The sequence below is a fragment of the Acinonyx jubatus genome, chromosome B2, assembly GCF_027475565.1.
Source record: "Acinonyx jubatus isolate Ajub_Pintada_27869175 chromosome B2, VMU_Ajub_asm_v1.0, whole genome shotgun sequence".
Taxonomy (NCBI): domain Eukaryota; kingdom Metazoa; phylum Chordata; class Mammalia; order Carnivora; family Felidae; genus Acinonyx; species Acinonyx jubatus.
This window is the reverse complement of record NC_069385.1, coordinates 92844122-92862784: the sequence shown is the minus strand read 5'-3', so window position 1 is coordinate 92862784 and position 18663 is coordinate 92844122. Positions and strand designations below refer to the sequence as shown.

Here is an 18663-nt window from a genome sequence, read left to right as displayed (position 1 = left end):
ACATTAAGGAAAGCAGAGGGATAGGACTGAGCAGCTGGGACTGCCATCTTTTGGTAATGCAGAAGATGGCCGGTATTCAGAAAAAGCTCAAAGCTCAGAAATAAGACAAAGGGGCAAGAGCATATTCTTTTAATATCCTACTAAAGTATTTTCTAACAGGCCTGCTTAAAGATTATGTAATCCTCTGGAAGAATGCACTTTTCTGTGGCTCACTATTACTATTGATTAGGCCCAGACTCTGAAGTTACATGTTAACTTGTAGATTTTTGTCTGATGGAGAAGCAAACAAGCATAAAATGGTAGGAAAGAAAACCACAAAATTACATTTTGTTCTCTTGTAGGGTACTAACTACTTTTGTCTTTAACTCAGCAGTCTTATTTTAGCATTCACTCAGTGACACTCTGTCCTCAGTCTCTTGGATTCTCTTTGAAGCAGCCTTAACCATCATGCTCATGTCTTCATTAATGAGATAACTAAATCTTTGGCATGTGTTCATTATGTACTTGTGTGAAAGTCAGGTTTGAAACTCTTTGAAAACTGACCTTTGACACTGGTCTTTATAACAAACAGGATTTAAAAGTATATACACAGAATTGTGTATAAAAGTGAATATTTATTTACAATGAGAAAAGAAATCTCAGTGACTTACAAGGAAGTTTGGAGATTCGGGCCTCTTTCTCTGAAATCTCTTTAGACTCCCCCAGGAAATGCTTACATGGAAATGATTCTTGATTGCAAGCTAGTTTGCCCTCTGAAAGAGAACTATAATAACCTACTGCAATTCCTAGCAACTCCCAAGTCTCAGAAGGACATGTGTAAGGGTGGGGGGAGGGAGACTCTTAGCTTCATTTGCTCCAGAGTAAACCAGGTCTATACTGGGGGAGAGCACACCAGCAAGTAAGGAGTTGTGGAGTATAAGTCTGGGAGAAATAAACCAGAGATCTTTTCCTCCCTTGGGTAACTGGACCGTGGAGTGGCCCCTTGTGCAGATTTTGGTGAAGACTCACATATACATGTATCAGAAGATCCAGCACTGAGCTTCTGTTGTAGGGAGAACATGCGGAACCAAAATGGCACCATTTAAGAAGAAAACCTCTGAATCTATTTCAATCAAATCCCTTCTGCCCCAGAACAGCCCCAAATATGGACAAACTAGACACAGAAGAGGGACAGAAAGGCATCAGGAAGAAAACATAACATTCTTTCTCCATTCAAGTTCTTGAACTGCAGGTGTACCCAACCAGGAAGGGGACTGGAACCATTAAACTAAATGTAAGGTGGAAGTTTTAAACTGGAGTAGGCTGAATCATGCTTTTAATATGTCAACATGAATAGAAAGCTCTGGAACATGCATGATATTCCATTAAGAAAAAGTAAAGAGAAATCCTACAGAGCACGCTTGACATCACTGACAAAAGAAAACTAAAACCCTCTAAAGTTTAGACTGTCTTTAATGAAAGGATACATAGATAAATGTCTTAAATGCTCAATTAATTAACACAATGAGAGAAATGGAGAAGACCACATACACTCCTAAATTTTTACCTGAAACCTGGTTGGGTACTTTCTTTTGTCACCTTATTTCTAGCAATAGGGGCTACCTACAATTGAGATGCTTAGATGCTCAGTAGCAAACTTTTACAGCTGAGAATAATCTAACCAAATACAAATTAGTCCTCTACGACATGAGACACAAATTCTGAGTACAATTTCAAGGATGCTGACTGTAGACAGAAAGTGTAGCAACTAAGAAGAAGGATTAAATACTTGAAGATGTTATTAGTTTAAATTTGTGGTGAGAAATTGATCTGAAATAGGCTCTTTTTCCCCCGTTGGTATTCAGAAGGTGAGAGTAGACCACTGAGCTAGATTAGGGGTAATCTGGCCTGGATATAGAGTAATAACTAAAAGATCTCAGCAGGTGATGCCTAGCTACATACCACTATGAAATGACAAGACAAGCAAACATTTTGTGGGGGTGTTGCCACTCACTACAGAACAGATAGAAATGCTAAGACATGATACCCTAATCTTTTGTACTCTAATGGTTGTTACTACTGCAATTTCAAATTCAATTTACAGCTCCTACCTCATTTTGAAGTGCTAAATGATTTGAAAACTAAATACCTAGAAATCACAAAAAAAGTTCTTTTTATCAATGTCAAAAAAGATGTCTATGAAATGAGAAAACATGGATTGAAAGAAAAGGGAAAATGAATTGAAAGAACAGAATGAAAGAAACCAATTTTTACTTCTATTCACATGGGACAATGGGAACAATGAAAGTTCCCTAATGGTAAGAAATACAATTTTTTTTTTTTTGGAGATTACTTGTTTTAGTTAATTTTATGTGTCAGCCTGACTGGGCTACAGGATACCTAAAGCTGGTTAAACATTATTTCTGGGTGTATCTCTTAGGGCGTTTCTAAAAGAAATCAGTATTTGAATTGGTAGACTGAATAAAGCAGATGACCCTTTCCAACTTGGATGGGCATCATCCAGTCCCTTGGGGATCTGAACAGAACAAAAAGTAGAGGAAAGTAGAATTTGCTCTTTTTTTTTTTTAATTTTTATTTTTTTATTAAAAAAATTTTTTTTAACATTTATTTTTGAGACAGAGAGAGACAGAGCCTGAACGGGGGAGGGTCAGAGAGAGGGAGACACAGAATCTGAAACAGGCTCCAGGCTCTGAGCTGTCAGCACAGAGCCCGACGCGGGGCTTGAACTCACAGACCGCGAGATCATGACCTGAGCCGAAGTTGGCTGCTTAACCGACTGAGCCACCCAGGCACCCCGCTCTCTGTTGAGCTGTGACATCAATCTCCTGCCATCAACGCTTCTGGTTTTCAAGCTTTCAGACTCAGACTGGCATCTACATCACTAGCTTTCTTGGGTTTTTAGCTAGCGGACTGACAGATTGCAGAACTTCCTACCCTCCATAACTGCATGAGTCAATACCTTACAATACCTATATAACTTTTAAAAACATGTTTATTTATTTATTTTGAGAGAGAGAAAGAGAGAAAGAGTACCTATGAGCAATGGGAGAGGGGCAGAGAAAGAGGGAGAGACGAGAATCCCAAGCCGGCTCCATACTGTCAGTACAGAGTGTGATGCAGAGCTTGATCTCAGGAACTGTGAGATCATGACCTGAGCTGAAATCAAGAGTTGGATGCTCAACTGGCTGAGCCACCCAGGCACCTCTATCTATCTATCTATCTATCTATCTATCTATCTATCTATCTATCTATCTATCTATGTAAACATTGTTTAACATTGAAAATTAAATTGAGTTGGACTTTCTTGGTCAATGAATTGAATAAAACAACTCTTTCATCCATCTTTTATCCTAGTGCAGTGGTCTGCAAACCATGGGCCTTGGGCCAAATCCTGCTAGTCATCTATTTGTGTGAATAAAGTTTTACTGGAACACAGCCATGCCCATTCATTTTTTATATGTTGTCAAAGGCTGCTTTAGAGTTACAATAGCAGAGTTGAATCGCTGTGATGCAAAGTCTGAAATATTTGCTATTTTGACATTTACAAAAAAGTTTGCTGACCCCTGCCCCAGCACATGGAGGGTAGCATTGGTTAGTGATGAATAAAAGCTATGAGAACAATTAGAGGCACAGACAGCACATTCATTCACATATGGGAATTATTGACTTTCAGTGCATGATAAAATACATTCCTATAGGCTTAGCACCTGGTAAAATTAAGACTAAGTTTAAAACTTGCATTTGAATAATTATTTACTATAATGTCAGTGACATGAGTTCTTAGTGCATTTGTTGTATAGGTTATATTCCCAAACCTGAGATCCTTTTAAATTATTATTTAACCTATTTAAAAACATCTGGCATAGAAAGGAGAAAGTGATTTAAATATTATCTGTTTAATTTGCTAACCTTCCTATGTATGCCCTTTCGGAAACAGCTTGTTCAAAGTCCATAGAGATTTGGATACTCAGAATAACCCTTCTGTATCACTTTTCTAAACTGAATTTCACTACATGCAATTTGGGTTTCTCTGAAATGAGCAACCACAGGGGTTTGAAAATTCTAGCACAGATTTATAACAAAATGAAAAAAGGTTGGATACTGTCCAGAAACATGTGATGGTACTCAAAGCAGAATGACATTTGCTTGGTAAAGCTGCTGAAGTGTTACTCCTCTTAATATTTTTCAACATGAAATTTGTCTTCTTGTAAGCAGGTTACCTTCATAGACAATGGAGGGACAGAACTTATTAACACTGAATTTTATCAACCAAGCTGCTAAAATGAGTGATGATTTTGTTTACAAATAGCTATAAATAGGGTTGACTGCATGAACCCTAAAGTATAGCTTTATGGTATTGAACATCTCTTCACTTACCATCCTACTCTTCTTTAGAGTAAGTATGCTTCTTTAAGGGATATCTCCTATTAAACCACTATTAAACCACTAGTCTTTACATGTTGGAAAAAGCATTCCCAGGAGATGTGGATTAGGGTGTACAAGTGTGTGTGTGTGTGTGTGTGTGTGTGTGTGTGTGTGTGTACTGAAAAAAACTTTTCTCTCTCTTAAGGTTAGGAGAGATTTTTTTTTTTTTACATTCTAGATGAAAGTCACTGAACTAGATCAATTAAATTGTGATGACAAATTATTTGCATTTTCAAGTAAAACCATCATGCATACATGCAATAGTATTTAAAAATTAGTGTCTTTATATCTTGAGACAGAAAAGCTGAGAGGTAAAAAAGCTTTCTTCTTGACCTTGTAATAATGACTCTTTCTTTCTGAACATACAGGGTCTGTTACTTTGGAAGTAAAATAAACTTGTAGACCAAAAAAGAATTCTATCAGGTCACTCTGTCTATTCCTTTTCAATCCAGAAAGGCTAAATATTGATATACCTTATTGAAATTGCTCTGCTATTTTGAAAGCTGTCTTGAATCCAATCTCCTCTTCTGGGAAAATAGGAGAAGAGAGAAAACCTGAGGGGTGTAGGTGATGGAGCACCTATAGCCATTTTGCTATATTTGAAATCTGAGAATGGAGTTAAAACTGAAGTGTCCAAAGGGAGCAGAAGAAACTGGGCCCTAGGGTGGCCTTTAAGTCATGAATCAAAAGATACCTAAAATGGGAATCCACAGCCTTCCACTTAGTGTGAACCAGTAAATTCTGTTTGGGATGAGTTTCCCAGAATTTGTAACAGAAGGATTCCTACCTGATACAGAAAGCATCTCTACTTTCTAGCTCAGTTAATGGGGTTCCAAAAGATTAGCAAACTTGCCCAAGTTCACATAATTATTAAGCAACTAAGCCAGGATTTGAAGTGACTTCTTCATGTCAGTTTACTAAAAGGATTTGCTGAGGGCAGTTCAAACTGGATTTTTAACTAACTACAATGTGATAAACATGAAAAAACAAAGACATATCAAAAAGACAGTAGTGAAACAAGGACAGAGTGAAGGACATTGTAAATGAGGTATAAGGTTCAATAATTTCTGAGGATTCTGAAAATCTGAGATTTCCCTGGTTGTCTCATTTCTCCCAGTTACTCAGCAAGACAGAGGATCGTGGATGGCTCTCCTTCCCAGGTTGACTATTTTATACTCCAGCTATTTATAGTGCCCTAATTAGAAATCATTGCAAACATAACATTTGTGTTTTGATTTGCTAAAACACTGATATTGCCAATCCATAAGAATAATATGCATTTCATTTCTAAGAATAGTTGCTAGTGCCAGGAAGCCATGGAAAGCAAACCCAGACTCATGAGGACCCTCATAGTTTCAGAAGGCAAACCACCATGAAATATTCTAATTATTCAGCTTTTTCCCATTAGAATAATCCAAAATGAGCCCCTACTCCTTAGGGGTCAAAGTATCTCATCCTTCCAGCCCTTGACAAGTATTTAATTATTGAAGTTTCATGTTTTCAAATGCATGTTCATTTTACATTCTCCTCCAGAATATATCTGTTTGCATATATAAAAAGCAAAAACAAAAAAAAAAACAGGAGAAAAGGAGAGGAGAGTTTATAAGTCTGCCTGGGTAGGCAGGCTCAGGAGTGACATCAAGTCAGATAGCACTGACAGACCCAAAAGGTGACAAGGGTTGGAAGACAGTCTGGAAGGTCCTGGAGAGATCCTTTTTATGATGCGACAACACGGACAGGGAAATAATCTTTGGCTTTTGCCAACAACACAGATGGGAACTGAGTTGCCAAAAGCATTAAGCCAGTTCAGGTCCATTTTGTCCAAGTCAAGATAGGGCTCAGTAGCAGAGTTTCTCTAGGTTCCTTGGTTGGAAAACTTTATACCATTCCATGTATTCCAAGTATGGGTATGCGTTGCTGGGGGCAGTGTGTTGGTCATGGTGAGGATTCTTTATGACATTTCTTTGTTCTGTGTTCTTCTCTATGGACTGAAGCTGCTCATGGCCTCACTGGGAGTCCTCCTTCAGTACATATTCTGGTTCTCCTTATGAGTTGCTACACAGACTGCTGGAATGCCCTATTATGGTTTACTATTGGTATTTTAGACAAAACAGGAAAGAGTAAACATACCATTCTTATTCTGATAATCTTCCCTGTAGCCCTATAGCTATCTGTGCTCTTCTTGGATTAAACTTTTGACCTCCAAGGGGCTGTTCTTATGATCCTTCTGAGAAGTCTATTTTTGTTGTTGTTCTGAAATTAGCCAACTCCAGCGTATTATGGTGTTGGTGTGCATAAGGAGATGCTGGATTGGAAGTTGTAGTTGCCATGGACCAGCATGTCCTAGATGCAATAACGCAAAGAGTAGTTTTGGCAGTTCAGCATTGGTAATCAAGATAGCAATCATGTTGTTCAGAGGATGTGAAGAGTGTTTTATTTGGGGTTACAGCCAGCTAGTCTCCATTTCACTAACAATAAAAGGCACATACAGATCTGGAAGACCTTAAATAGTGCTTGCCAAAATCAGCTGTCATTTGAGTGGATTTCTCTGGAGTAGGGGTTGAGAGGTTGAAAGACTGAGAAACTGATATGGAAAGCCAGAATAATGTATATGATGGAAAACAGATACTTTTGTGTGTGTGTGGGGAGGGATTCACTCTAAGGCCTTAAGTGCTGATAAAGCTTCCATACTAAACTGAAAGCTGCTTGTGTGCAGGATAGTGTCTTAAATATACATCTTCGTTTCACATAGTACTTTCCCTCAGTTGGCCTTCAGGCAATGTTTGCTGAAATAAATCTAAGAGAATGAACCTAGGACTATTTATATCTATCCTACTAGAATAATTATTTTTACTTTTTTTTCAAATACATATTAAATAACTAAAACTGGAAGTCATGTGAGGTTCTCTAGTTTATGAAAATAAGAGATTTATTTTATTTAGCATGTATTTGGCTTACAGTATCTCTGACAGTTATTGTTACAAAGTAAAACTAACTCTTACCTATTCTCCGAGTTGGTGATGCGGACACTTCTGTAGAAAATTAGAGTATAATTGTTTTCTATTGCTGTATGGCAAAATTACCACAGAATTAGCAACTTAAAACACATTTATTATCTTATTTTTTCTGTGGGTCAAGGGTTTAAGGAAAGGCTTAACTGGTCCTCTGTATAAGAGGCCCCTAAGCTTCAGTCAAGGTGTTGGTCAGGGTGGGATCTTATTCAAGGTTCAACTGGGAAGGACCTGCTCCCAAGCTGAAGTGGTTGTTGGTAAAATTTAGTTTCTTGCAATTGTAGAACTGAGGGCTTCAATATTTTCTGGCTGTCAGCTAGAGGCCACCTTACTGGTTGTTTGCTGGAGGCTATTCTCAGTGCCCTGTCACATGGACCTTCTCCAAAATGCTTCATGCTTTATCAAAGTCAGCAAGACAGAGAGGGTCTCCTTGCAAGATGCAGCTACAATCTTATGTAACCTAATGACATAATTGACGTTTCACCACCTTCTGTTGGTTCACCAATTGGTTTCACCAATTCTGTTGGTTCAAAGCAAATCATAGATCCTACACTAAAGGAGAGGGAATCATACAAAGGCATGAACACTGGGAGAGGGATAATGGGGTCTATGTTAGAATCTGTTCATCATATATAGAAAGAGAGGAAACACAATTCTTGTCACTTTTATAATTCTGTCAGTAGTAAAGCCTCATTGACAATATTTAATTTAGGTTGAATGACACAAATATTTCAGACATTAGTAAGTCAGTAGGAAAAGCTGTTTTCCTGTTTCTATTTCACTTAGTTACACAACAGTTAATTTTCCTTCAGGGTCCTGAAGGTTATCTTACTGGATAATTTTTGCATTATTATATGTTTTAAAAATAATTGCTATTAGCGGGTTCACTATAAAGCAGACTACTTATTAAATAAGACCTTAGTTTTGTTTCTTTCGGAAAAATAACCACGACCAAGGAAGTTAGCTTCACTCAAACTCAAAATTCACTCTTTTCAAGTCCTTTGAAACTTCATCTGTTATGTTTTTCTTATATGAATTAAGTCCTAATTGCTGGTGTCATTTTACAAATGTGTAAATCAAGGCACACACTTGGGCAGAGCTAATCAGAAGCAAAGGGTTTAGACACCCCAAGAGTTGATATCCTCTTTTTCCACTAAACTATGCTTTCTCCTCAAATATTAGGTCAGAGTGTGATTGTTCGGTAAATATATCACCTTGACTTTATCATACCTGCCCATTCCTCTGTTCCTGTCTTTGGCCTGTGGTTCTATGTTGTTTTTCATTTCCTTTCCCACTGATTATTTTCAGAGCCCATCTCTGCCTACCATTCCTATCTACTCTTGCGATAAATTTTTTTCTCTTTCCCACACTATGCATACAGATGTTTACTTTTGTGGAGTCATTACCTACTTGATACCTTGCCCCTTAGAAACACTGAGGTGAATTAATTAAGATATTTCCTGTGAGATTTGGTCAATTTTTCCTTGACTTTCATTAATATAATCTGTACATGCTTTACCATCCTCTCTGTCATTATTTGTAGCCCTGAAATAAAGATTTCTCAGAGGATTAAAGAAATTTGGGAATATGTTCTACACTGTCCAAATGAGACTCCCTCAGGGTTGATTCACTTAAGAATTTTAGTGGAGCAGAAAGTAATTGTAATTAAAATCTTTTTAATCTTATAAGAGCAGGATGAATCTTTATTTCAAGGGAAATAAGGTATATAGGCTTTTTCCTCCTTGACATACAGATTGCAAATAAAAAGAAGAAACAGATATAAGTATTCTTCTCCATCTTCAATCTTAGAGATCTGAGTTGATTTTTATATTTTTGAAGATGAAGCAAAAAAATGCCATAAAAATTAATGCATCAAAACCATTATCAATGAATAAAAATCTGTCATTTATATATTCCAAAAGCAGAACACCTTGGTAAATTATGCTTGAATCTATCTGAAATTGCCAAAATCAGGTCCAGTTACCTAGTTACTTTCAGAGGTCAAGTATTTCTTGACATTGGAACCACAATATACAACTTTCTTTGAACAAACAAGTATCCACCACATGTGTGAAACACCTAGATGATGCATACACAAAATTGGAAGTTCCAGACCTTTCCATCACCCGGATGACAGTGCTGCTGGTTTTTATTGTTTTAAGAATGGAGTCAAGAAATATAGGTTAGAGTTCAAGAGGCTAGAACTAACCTGATGCAGGTGCCATTGTTGTGGCATAGATGACGAGCACACCATGGGACATGGCAGTTCTCGATGTTCTTTCCACGTAGTGCTTCATCAATGATGAAGAATTCTTTGTTGTTTACTTGAAGCTCTTGAATGCAGCCATTGAACCCATAAATGTGACCTGCATTCTTATGGATCTTAACATCTTCTGGGATATGGCCAAGGTACATTGATTCAAAATGCACCTATAAGAAAAATAACAACAAAAATATCTGATCAGATGTTGCCAGAATATACGAGAAAGACCTAGAATGTTTTGTTCTGTAAGGCATGTTTTAATGTATCTTTCTGTGTAAAACAGGTTGTAATTGTTGCTTAGTTTTGTCACCTCTACTAGGTGGTAGGATAAGTTACCTTAGGAAAGGGCCCTTATTTTATATTTCTTTTGTAGCTCTCACAATACATAATGAAATCTTAATTTTTTTAAAAAAGGGCATTCAATAAAACTTGTTGATTGATTACTCTGAAATGTATTTTGGAACTGAAGTGTTTGAATCTTAATGTAAATATTAGCAAATAATAACTGATAAGGAAAATAGAGTCTTGTTAATTAACTATTGTTAGAGATTGAATTGTGTTTCGCCCAAATTCCTATGTGGAAGTTCTAACCCTCAGTAGCTCCGAATGCGACCTTATTTGGAAACAGAACTTATACTCGCCGACCAGAATGATGATAAAATCACTGGCACGATGTAAACTGCTACTTAATCTCTCTTCCCACCCTTCAGTAACGTATATAAATTGAATTCTCATCATTTGTATGTATATAAAAAGTAACTTTCCCAAACAGGAATTTATGAATACACGTGAATTCTGGATGAAGTGGTAACAAGACCCTGATCTTCAGGGCTGTTGGCATACAAAAGGTGCATGCAGCATTTGTGCAGTTTATGCCTCTGATGTCCTTATCCCCAATACACATTCATGCACTCCAAACTGATACCTGAAAAGTATCCAGATTGACATTACAGATCCACGAAAATGGAAAACTATCATTGCAAGAATTCTGAAACTAGAGCCAAATAATTAAGTTAGGGCTCTAAGGGGAGGAGAGAATGAGAAATGTTCAGTAATGTCACCTAATGTTTACATTAATATGCTCTGGTTTGATGCAAATGCACTTTTAGAGAATAGAGCATGTTCAATTCTAGGAACATCAAAGCATCTCCATGACCCATAATAGATCTAACTAACTCTATTATTTGAGCTCTTGTTCTTTTTTAGTGACTCGAGTTCTGCTTCTAAAGGCATTCCTTAATTTTGTGTGTGTGTACTTTATAAAAGATTCAGATATACAGTCACCCAGAGGATGACTATCTTCGGGCATAGTGGGGTGGAAAACTCAAGGTGTAATAACAGGCCCTCTTGCAGTACAGGAGTATTTCTGTTTGTTTTCACATCCTTTCTCATATGCTAAGTCCATTTATATTACTACTCTAATAAACTATTAGCAAAAACTCTTTTATCAATTTAAGATAAGTAACTCACTGCTAATGCAATCTGGGATCTACCATGAACCTGTAGAATCAGTGAATCCAAGGCCATGACCTTCTCTCACCGAGGATCTTTGACATCTTTGTGTATTGATCACACACCTGGAACAGCAAACCTCTCACAGCTTTGACAAGTGTGCTGTTTTAGCACAAAACTGATAAAGGATGGAAGAATATCCTCCTCTTCTGTCAGCAGTAGTCAGATCTGAGGGAAAGTCTATAGAGCTATCTATGATTTATTAGACCATTAAAAAACACCCAAACAATGAAAGTAGATGGCCCTTGTATTTCTTCTGATCTGAGGCTCAAGCTTAGTTGCAGTCCTGAAATGTCTGAAAAAGCTGCTGCCATTGACTGAACATAGATAACCATTAAAATGGTTGACTTCCTCTATCCCCAGACTCTTAATTATCCAGGAGCAGCCTTTTGTGTGTATAATCATTTCTAAGGAGACAGGTCTTTAAAATAAGTCTTTTCTAATAACTTCTTGTGAATCAGACTATGGAGAATAGAGTCTGACATGAAGATATGATCTTACAAGATAAAACCACAGAGAACAGACATGGATAATCAAGGAGGAATCATCAAGATAATGAAAAATATGAATGGTGACTGAGGGAAAAGGACTCCACAAATGATAAGAGTGAAATAAGCATTCCCTTTCCTCCCAGAGTTTTCTCTTTAAAGAAAGAATATAGTTGCCCTTTTATAATGTGTAGGAATAAAATAAGAAGACAGGCAAAAGGGTACAAACTTCTAAAAACTACAGAGGTGAAAACAGGTAAGAAGCTCTTTTATCTCTTCTTTATTCTGTTTTAATTTAAATTTAGACTTTGGAGTCTACATATATTTCTGTAATGATATCTTGATTCAATGTTTAGTTTTGTTTTACAGCCTCAAATCTTAAATTAAATAACTTTTATGTTAATAGGAAGGTAATTAACGTAGTTTTTACTTAAGATTAACTACTGGAGTGTACTTGTCTTTACTCAAGAATGTGATGACTTATAATTGAAACACTGACTTTTATTTGGGTGTTGTTACTAGATTTTTGTTTTTAATATTATCTGAATTGAATGCAGACAAATTCAAAACCAGAAACATCAAGTCTTGGAATGGGATAAGAGATGCTGTGTAAGGTGTTTGGCAAGAAGGATTTATTTAAATTACTTCTTACATATGATTTATCTTAAATTTTTAAAAACTTTAGAGGCATTTAATGAAAGGGGATCAAAAGGCAGAACCAATATTTATCTTAGAAGAGATCTAACTCACTCTCTCTCTCTCTCCTCCCCATAATAATCTATGACCATACAGTCTCTTCTATATTAATTTTAATCCCTTTGGGGTAGGGCCTCTAACATGGTCATTTTGGGATTCCTTCAGAGGCCATAACAGTGTCTTATAAATAGGAGGTTTACTATAGGTTTTTACAAATGACCTGATTTATGACACTCAATCCTGGTTTGTGTGTGTGTGTGTGTGTGTGTGTGTGTGTGTTTTACAGTTTCCTGTTTAATTTCTAGGCATCTTCTTCTACTTTATGCTGCCTTATAACCTTGTTGTTTCACTAGATTCAGTCTCCAGGAGGTCCTCACTGGATACCACTCAAGAAGGAATATTAATATCACTTTAATTCTAATATAGCTTTCAATATTTAATATATATAGCATAGAGTGCCCAATAGTGCTTATATGGAAATTCTTCAATTTCTTATGAGATTAGTGTCAAATAGCTTACAAAAAGAGTTTTTTTTTAACTTGATAAATAGCAATGAAATCCTCATTAGTTCTTTACTTTCCAGTTAAATCTTTGATTCTTAAGGCTTTCCAGGCTAGAGAATGTTCTCAAAATAGTATCTTCTCCCTTTGTCAAAGAAAAAACCAAACTTCAGTGAAGCAATCAATGAACTGAGTTGCTACCCTATGAGCACAGTGATATAGGGAAGTAGAGATACAAAAAAGAAAAGGATATGAATTATTTTTGTCTAAATGGAAATTTAATGTAATCTTGGGAATGAAATCATAAATAAATGAAATATTTAGAAAATATAGTATACAGATCAGCAATATGGCAAAATAAAAAGCTCCAGCTACTCCTTCTTTAGGGAGACACTAATTCAACAACAATACACAGACCAAAGCCTTTTGTGAGAAATGAGTAGACTGAGTTAAGAAGCAGTTGTACCCCAGGTGAGTATGAAACCAGCTGTTATTGAGGATGACAGGAAAATCTGTGGCACTCACTGGCCAAAGCTCTCCCCCAGACTCAGTGAGGTATAACTAGAAGAAAACTTCCAGCTCCTAGTTTCTCTCTGGGGAGGGAAATAGAAGAATGAAACATATATACTATGTGCAGACTTTTCAGGGAATGACCAAGGGACTAGTTTCCGTTTTGTCTGAATCTATGTGCTGACAGGAAAGTGTGCCAGGTGTGGCACTACTGAGACCAAACGCAAAGGTTGGAATAACGTGAATTCACTCACTGTAGATGTCCCCTGCAGCTCAGTGGGAAGGGTAGGCAAAACCCCCCTAACTCCTGACTTCTCCCTAGCAGTGGCAAGAGTTGAAATGTGCACCCAAAATAATGTCTTTTCAGGGGGCTGAGTGAAGAATGAGTTTGTCTCCCCAGTCTTGATGGGACCTGGCCATCACTGAAAACAAAAGACGGCAGGATGCTGTGTTGCTGCTCCAGAGGACCACTGATGCAGTAGACTGAGGCTGATATAATTTGGTGGTCTCTTATAGGGGCCAGAGCAGGAGGGCAGGGTAAAGAAGAGTGGAGCATGTTTCTAACATTATGGCTTTTCTATGGGTTTCTTGAGTGACTGGTTTCTATTTTGCCTGACTTGGAAGTTCTGCATGACCCATGTACTCTAGAAACTCTGGGGCTGCTGAGAACAAAAGAGAAGTGGGTGGCTTGTGGTAGGTAGCTCCAGAGAACCTGTAGTACTGCAGACACCAGAGGCAGCAAAACACTATGAGTACCTGGAAAAGGAAACTGGCAAATTGCTATAATAGAGAATTTACACACACAAGTCCAGAGAAGATACATGCACAGGTTTGAGAGGTTCCCAGACTCTCAGGCTGATTGGTGAAGATCTTTTCCTATACAGAGCCAGTCCATAAAGACTGGGAGAGATGTCTGTTTTTTCTATAGTGTAGATCTCATCACGAATTCTACAATGTAAAGGAAGAAATGGGGAAAAAAAAATCAAAGGAACAAAAGAGGTCTCCAGCAACCAGCCCTAAAGAAATGGAAGTACCTGAGAAAGAATGAAAGTCACAGTCATGAAGATGCTCAATGAGTTCAGGAAAATGAAGCATAAAGAAAATGAGAACATCAACAAAGAGAAAATATAGTAAAGAATCAAGCAGAAATTTTGGAGCTGAAAATACAAAACTAAATTGAAAACTTTATTAGAGGGGTTTCATCAAAAGACTTGATCAAGCAGAAGGAAAGAATCAGCAAACTCAAACTCAAACCTCAAAGATAGGTTTCTTTGAAATTATTCAGTTAGAGGAGCAAAAGGAAAAAAAAAGATTGAAGAAGAGTGAGGAAAGCCTAAGGGTCGTATAAGATGCTATCAAATAGAGCAATATGTGCATTATGGGAGTCTCACAAGGAGAAGAAAGAGAGGGGCAGAATACTTACTTGAAGATATAATGACTGTTAATAAACATGAAAATTTTAACTTTACTTATTCAAACATTTTCCTACTTGATTCTTTTAGTTGGAATGAAGACAAAAATTTATAGCTGAATTAAAAAAAGTAAAAGATATTGAAAATTTCCCAAATCTGGGGTAAAAAATGGACATCTAGATTTAAGAAGCCCAGAAACTACCACAAGAAAGAACTCAAAGAAGTCTACACCAAGACACATAATCAAATTGCCAAAAGTCAAAGACAGAGAATTCTGAAAGCAGAAAAAAAAAGTGACTTGTCACATAAAAGGAAGGCCCATAGGACTATCAATGGATTTCTTACCAGAAACATTCAAGGCCAGAGGGAGTGGGATGATATACACAAAGTGCTCAACTCCCTCCCCCCACCCCAAACTGCCAAATAAGAACACTATATCTGGCAACACTGTCCTTTAAAAATGAAGCAGAGGGGCACCTGGATGGCTCATTCAGTTGAGTGTCCAGCTCTTGATTTCAGCTCAGGCCATGATCCCACGGTTGTGGAATCAAGCCCCATATCTGGCTCCATGATGAGCATGGAGCCTGCTTGAGATCCTCTCTCTCTCTCTCTCTCTCTCTCTCTTTGCCTTTCTGCCCCTCTCCCCTGATCATGTGCTCTCTCTCTCTAAAATAACATTAAAAAACAATGAAAACAAACCAAATAAACAAAAGCCGAGGAAGCTTATCAATACTAGATCTACCTTACAAGAAATGCTAAAGGGAGTCCTTCAAATTGAAATGAAAAGGCACTAAACAGCAACATGAAAGCATATGAAAATATAAAGCTTTTTGGGAATGGTGTATATATAGATTAGAGCTCGAAGATCAAGCAACTGAAGTTAAGATGCTATTAGCTTAAAATACATTATTATAGTTGTAAGATGTTGTATGTAAGCCCTATGATAACCACAAAGACAGTATACATATAAGATACAAAAAAGAAAATGAGAAAGGCATCAAAGTATGGTTCATACACCCCCCCACACACACACATATACAAAAATCAATGAAACACAAAGGAAGAGAGCAAGAGAGAAAACCAGGGACAAAAGAGTTATAAGACAAAATAATTAATGGAAATAGCAATTTATTACTTATCAATAATTACTTTAAATGTAAATGCAAACCCTCAATCAAAAAACATAAAGTGACTGGGTGGATAAAAAAAGATTAAAAAAAAAAACAATATCTGACATATTCTGTCTATAATAGACTCACTTTTGATTTAAGGACACATATAGGCTGAAAGTGAAAGAAAGGAAAGAGATATTCCATGCAAATGGTAACCAAAAAAGAAAAGGAATGCCTATAGGTTTTCAGACAAAATAGACAAGTCAACTTGTCATAAGAGACAAAGAATGATAATTATATAATGATTATCTGGGTCAACTGACCAGGAAGATATAACAATTATAAATGTGTATGCATTCAACATCAGAACGCTCAAATATATGAAACAAACATTGACAAAACCAGAGAGAGAAATAGCAGCTCAATGATAGTATGAGATTTTAATATCCCTTTTTCAATAATGGCTAGAACATCCAGAGAGAAGATAACAAGGAAACAGAGGACTTGAACAACACTGTAGAACAAATGATTTCCTGGATATAGCACCAAAATCACAGGCAACAAAAGCAACAAAAGACAAGGGGGACTATGTCAAATGAAAAAGCTTCTGCACTGCAGAGGAAACAATCAATGAAATGAAAAGGAAATCTATAGAATGAGAGAAAGAATTTGCAAACCACATAGCTGATATGGGGTTAATATTAAAAAAAAAATAAGAAACTCCTATGCCTCCAAAGCGAAAACAAATAGGGTGGTTAAAAAACTGACACGAGACTTGAATAGACATTTCTCCAAAGACATATAAATAACCAAAAGATATGTAATAAAGATGTTTAACATCACTACTCATCAGGGAAATGCAAATCAAAATCATAATTAAAAACCATCTCACATTTGTTAGGGTAGTCATAAAAAAACAGAATATAGCAAGTGTTGAAAAAGATGTGAAGAAACTGGAACCTTCGTGCACTGTGGGTGGGAATGTAAAATTGTGCACTTGCTATATACAACAGTATGGAGGTTCCTCAAAAATTAAAAATGGAAGTATCATATGATCCAGCAATTCCACTAATGAGTATTTATTGAAAAGATAGGGTGCTTGGGTGGCTCAGTTGGTTAACTGGCTGACTTCGGTTCAGGTCATGATCTCATGGTTTGTGAGTTTGAGCCCTGCATTGGGCTCTGTGCTGACAGCTTGGAGCCTGGAGCCTGCTTCGGATTCTGTGTCTCCCTCTCTTTCTGCCCCTCCCCTGCTCGTGCTCTCTCTCTCTCTGTCTCTCTCTCAGAAATAAATAAAAACATTAAAAAAATAATGTAATGTAATGTAATGTAATGTAAAATGTAATGATCCAACAATCCTGTACACTAGTCAGAGCTCATCATGAAAAGTGTACTCTTAATCCCCTTTATCTGTTTCATCCATTCACTCACCTGCCTCCCCTCCTGGCAACCTCTAGGTTGTTCTTTGTATTCAAGAGTCTGTGTTTATTTTTGTTTGTTTGTCTCTTTTTTCTTCAAAACAAAAGCCAATTTTATTCTTACCATCATAATCCACTAGACAGTGTTGAATCTGTTGCAGCAGGAAATTAAGTGTATTATAAAAGGAACAACAACAACAACAAAGCATGGGAATCAGAAAATCTGGGATCAAGTCTCTTTCCTTATCACTATGAAATTTTGGACATCTGATACTCAGTTTTATAAGATACTATCTTGTAAAAGAGATAATAATTCTTACTTTGGAGAGTTCTTGTGAAGATCCAATGAGATAAAATATATAATTTGAAAAATGTAATGTGCTCATGCAAATGTAGCTATTCTTATGTGCTTCTTTAAGATGCTTGTATATGCTCAATATGGGAAAAAAAAACTATGTAGAAAAAAATAGAAATAAAATGAAATTTCCAATTCATTAGGGCCCTCCACACTGCCAGCTTTAAAGTGCACTAAAATTAGCACTTTGGAGCTCTAATTATACAGATTAACTCTCCATGATGATCAAATGAACCAGGAATTCTTTATCTTAAATGTATTTCTATAAAGTCATACTAAGAAGCATGTAACCAACCACATCATTAAAATTAAAAGAATTCAGCGAATTGCCTGGTCTCTGGAAGGACAACCATCCATCCTCTCTTCTCTAAATTTTGCTTCATTCAATGTTTCTAAGAAAAATTCTCTGAGAAGGGACTTTTTAAACAGCACAGTACAAGCACTACCATAGCCTATAAAATGTGTTTTTAATTACTGTTTTGTATCTTGCTAATCTTTTTTTTAAATGTTTTTATTTATTTTTGAGGCAGAGAGAGACAAAGCATGAGCAGGGGAGGGGCAGAGAGAGAGGGGGACACAGAATCTGAAGCAGACTCCAGGCTCTGAGCTGTCAGCATAGAGCTGGATGCGGGGCTTGAACTCACAGTGAGATCATGACCTGAGCTGAAGTTGGACGCTTAACCGACTGAGCCACCCAGGTGCCCCGCATCTTGCTAATCTTTACCCATTCCTGTGCTGTGTTTTTCATCAAGCATAACATATTATATGCAAAGAGTGAGACGAAGATCAATTTCTTGTTAAATTTAATAAAACTTTTATAGCGACAGGCAGTATTAAATATATTTAATTGTACCTAAAGTATCAGGGATGACTATTCTGGTGTTTTGTTGAGAGCTTTTACAAGGAATATGTTCAATAAAGAAATATGATGTGTATTTATTAACTGAAAAATAAATAGTTA

General features: G+C 36.8%; 1 protein-coding gene across 1 annotated transcript in view; it reads right to left on the bottom strand.

The window, feature by feature from the left end:
- EYS (eyes shut homolog) overlaps positions 1-18663 on the bottom strand; it is a 1591614-nt gene that overhangs the window by 213885 nt on the left and 1359066 nt on the right. The window contains exon 33 of the mRNA XM_053222617.1: positions 9646-9866. Coding sequence (XP_053078592.1) covers positions 9646-9866 — 221 coding nt within the window. The remainder of the gene's footprint in view (positions 1-9645; positions 9867-18663) is intronic.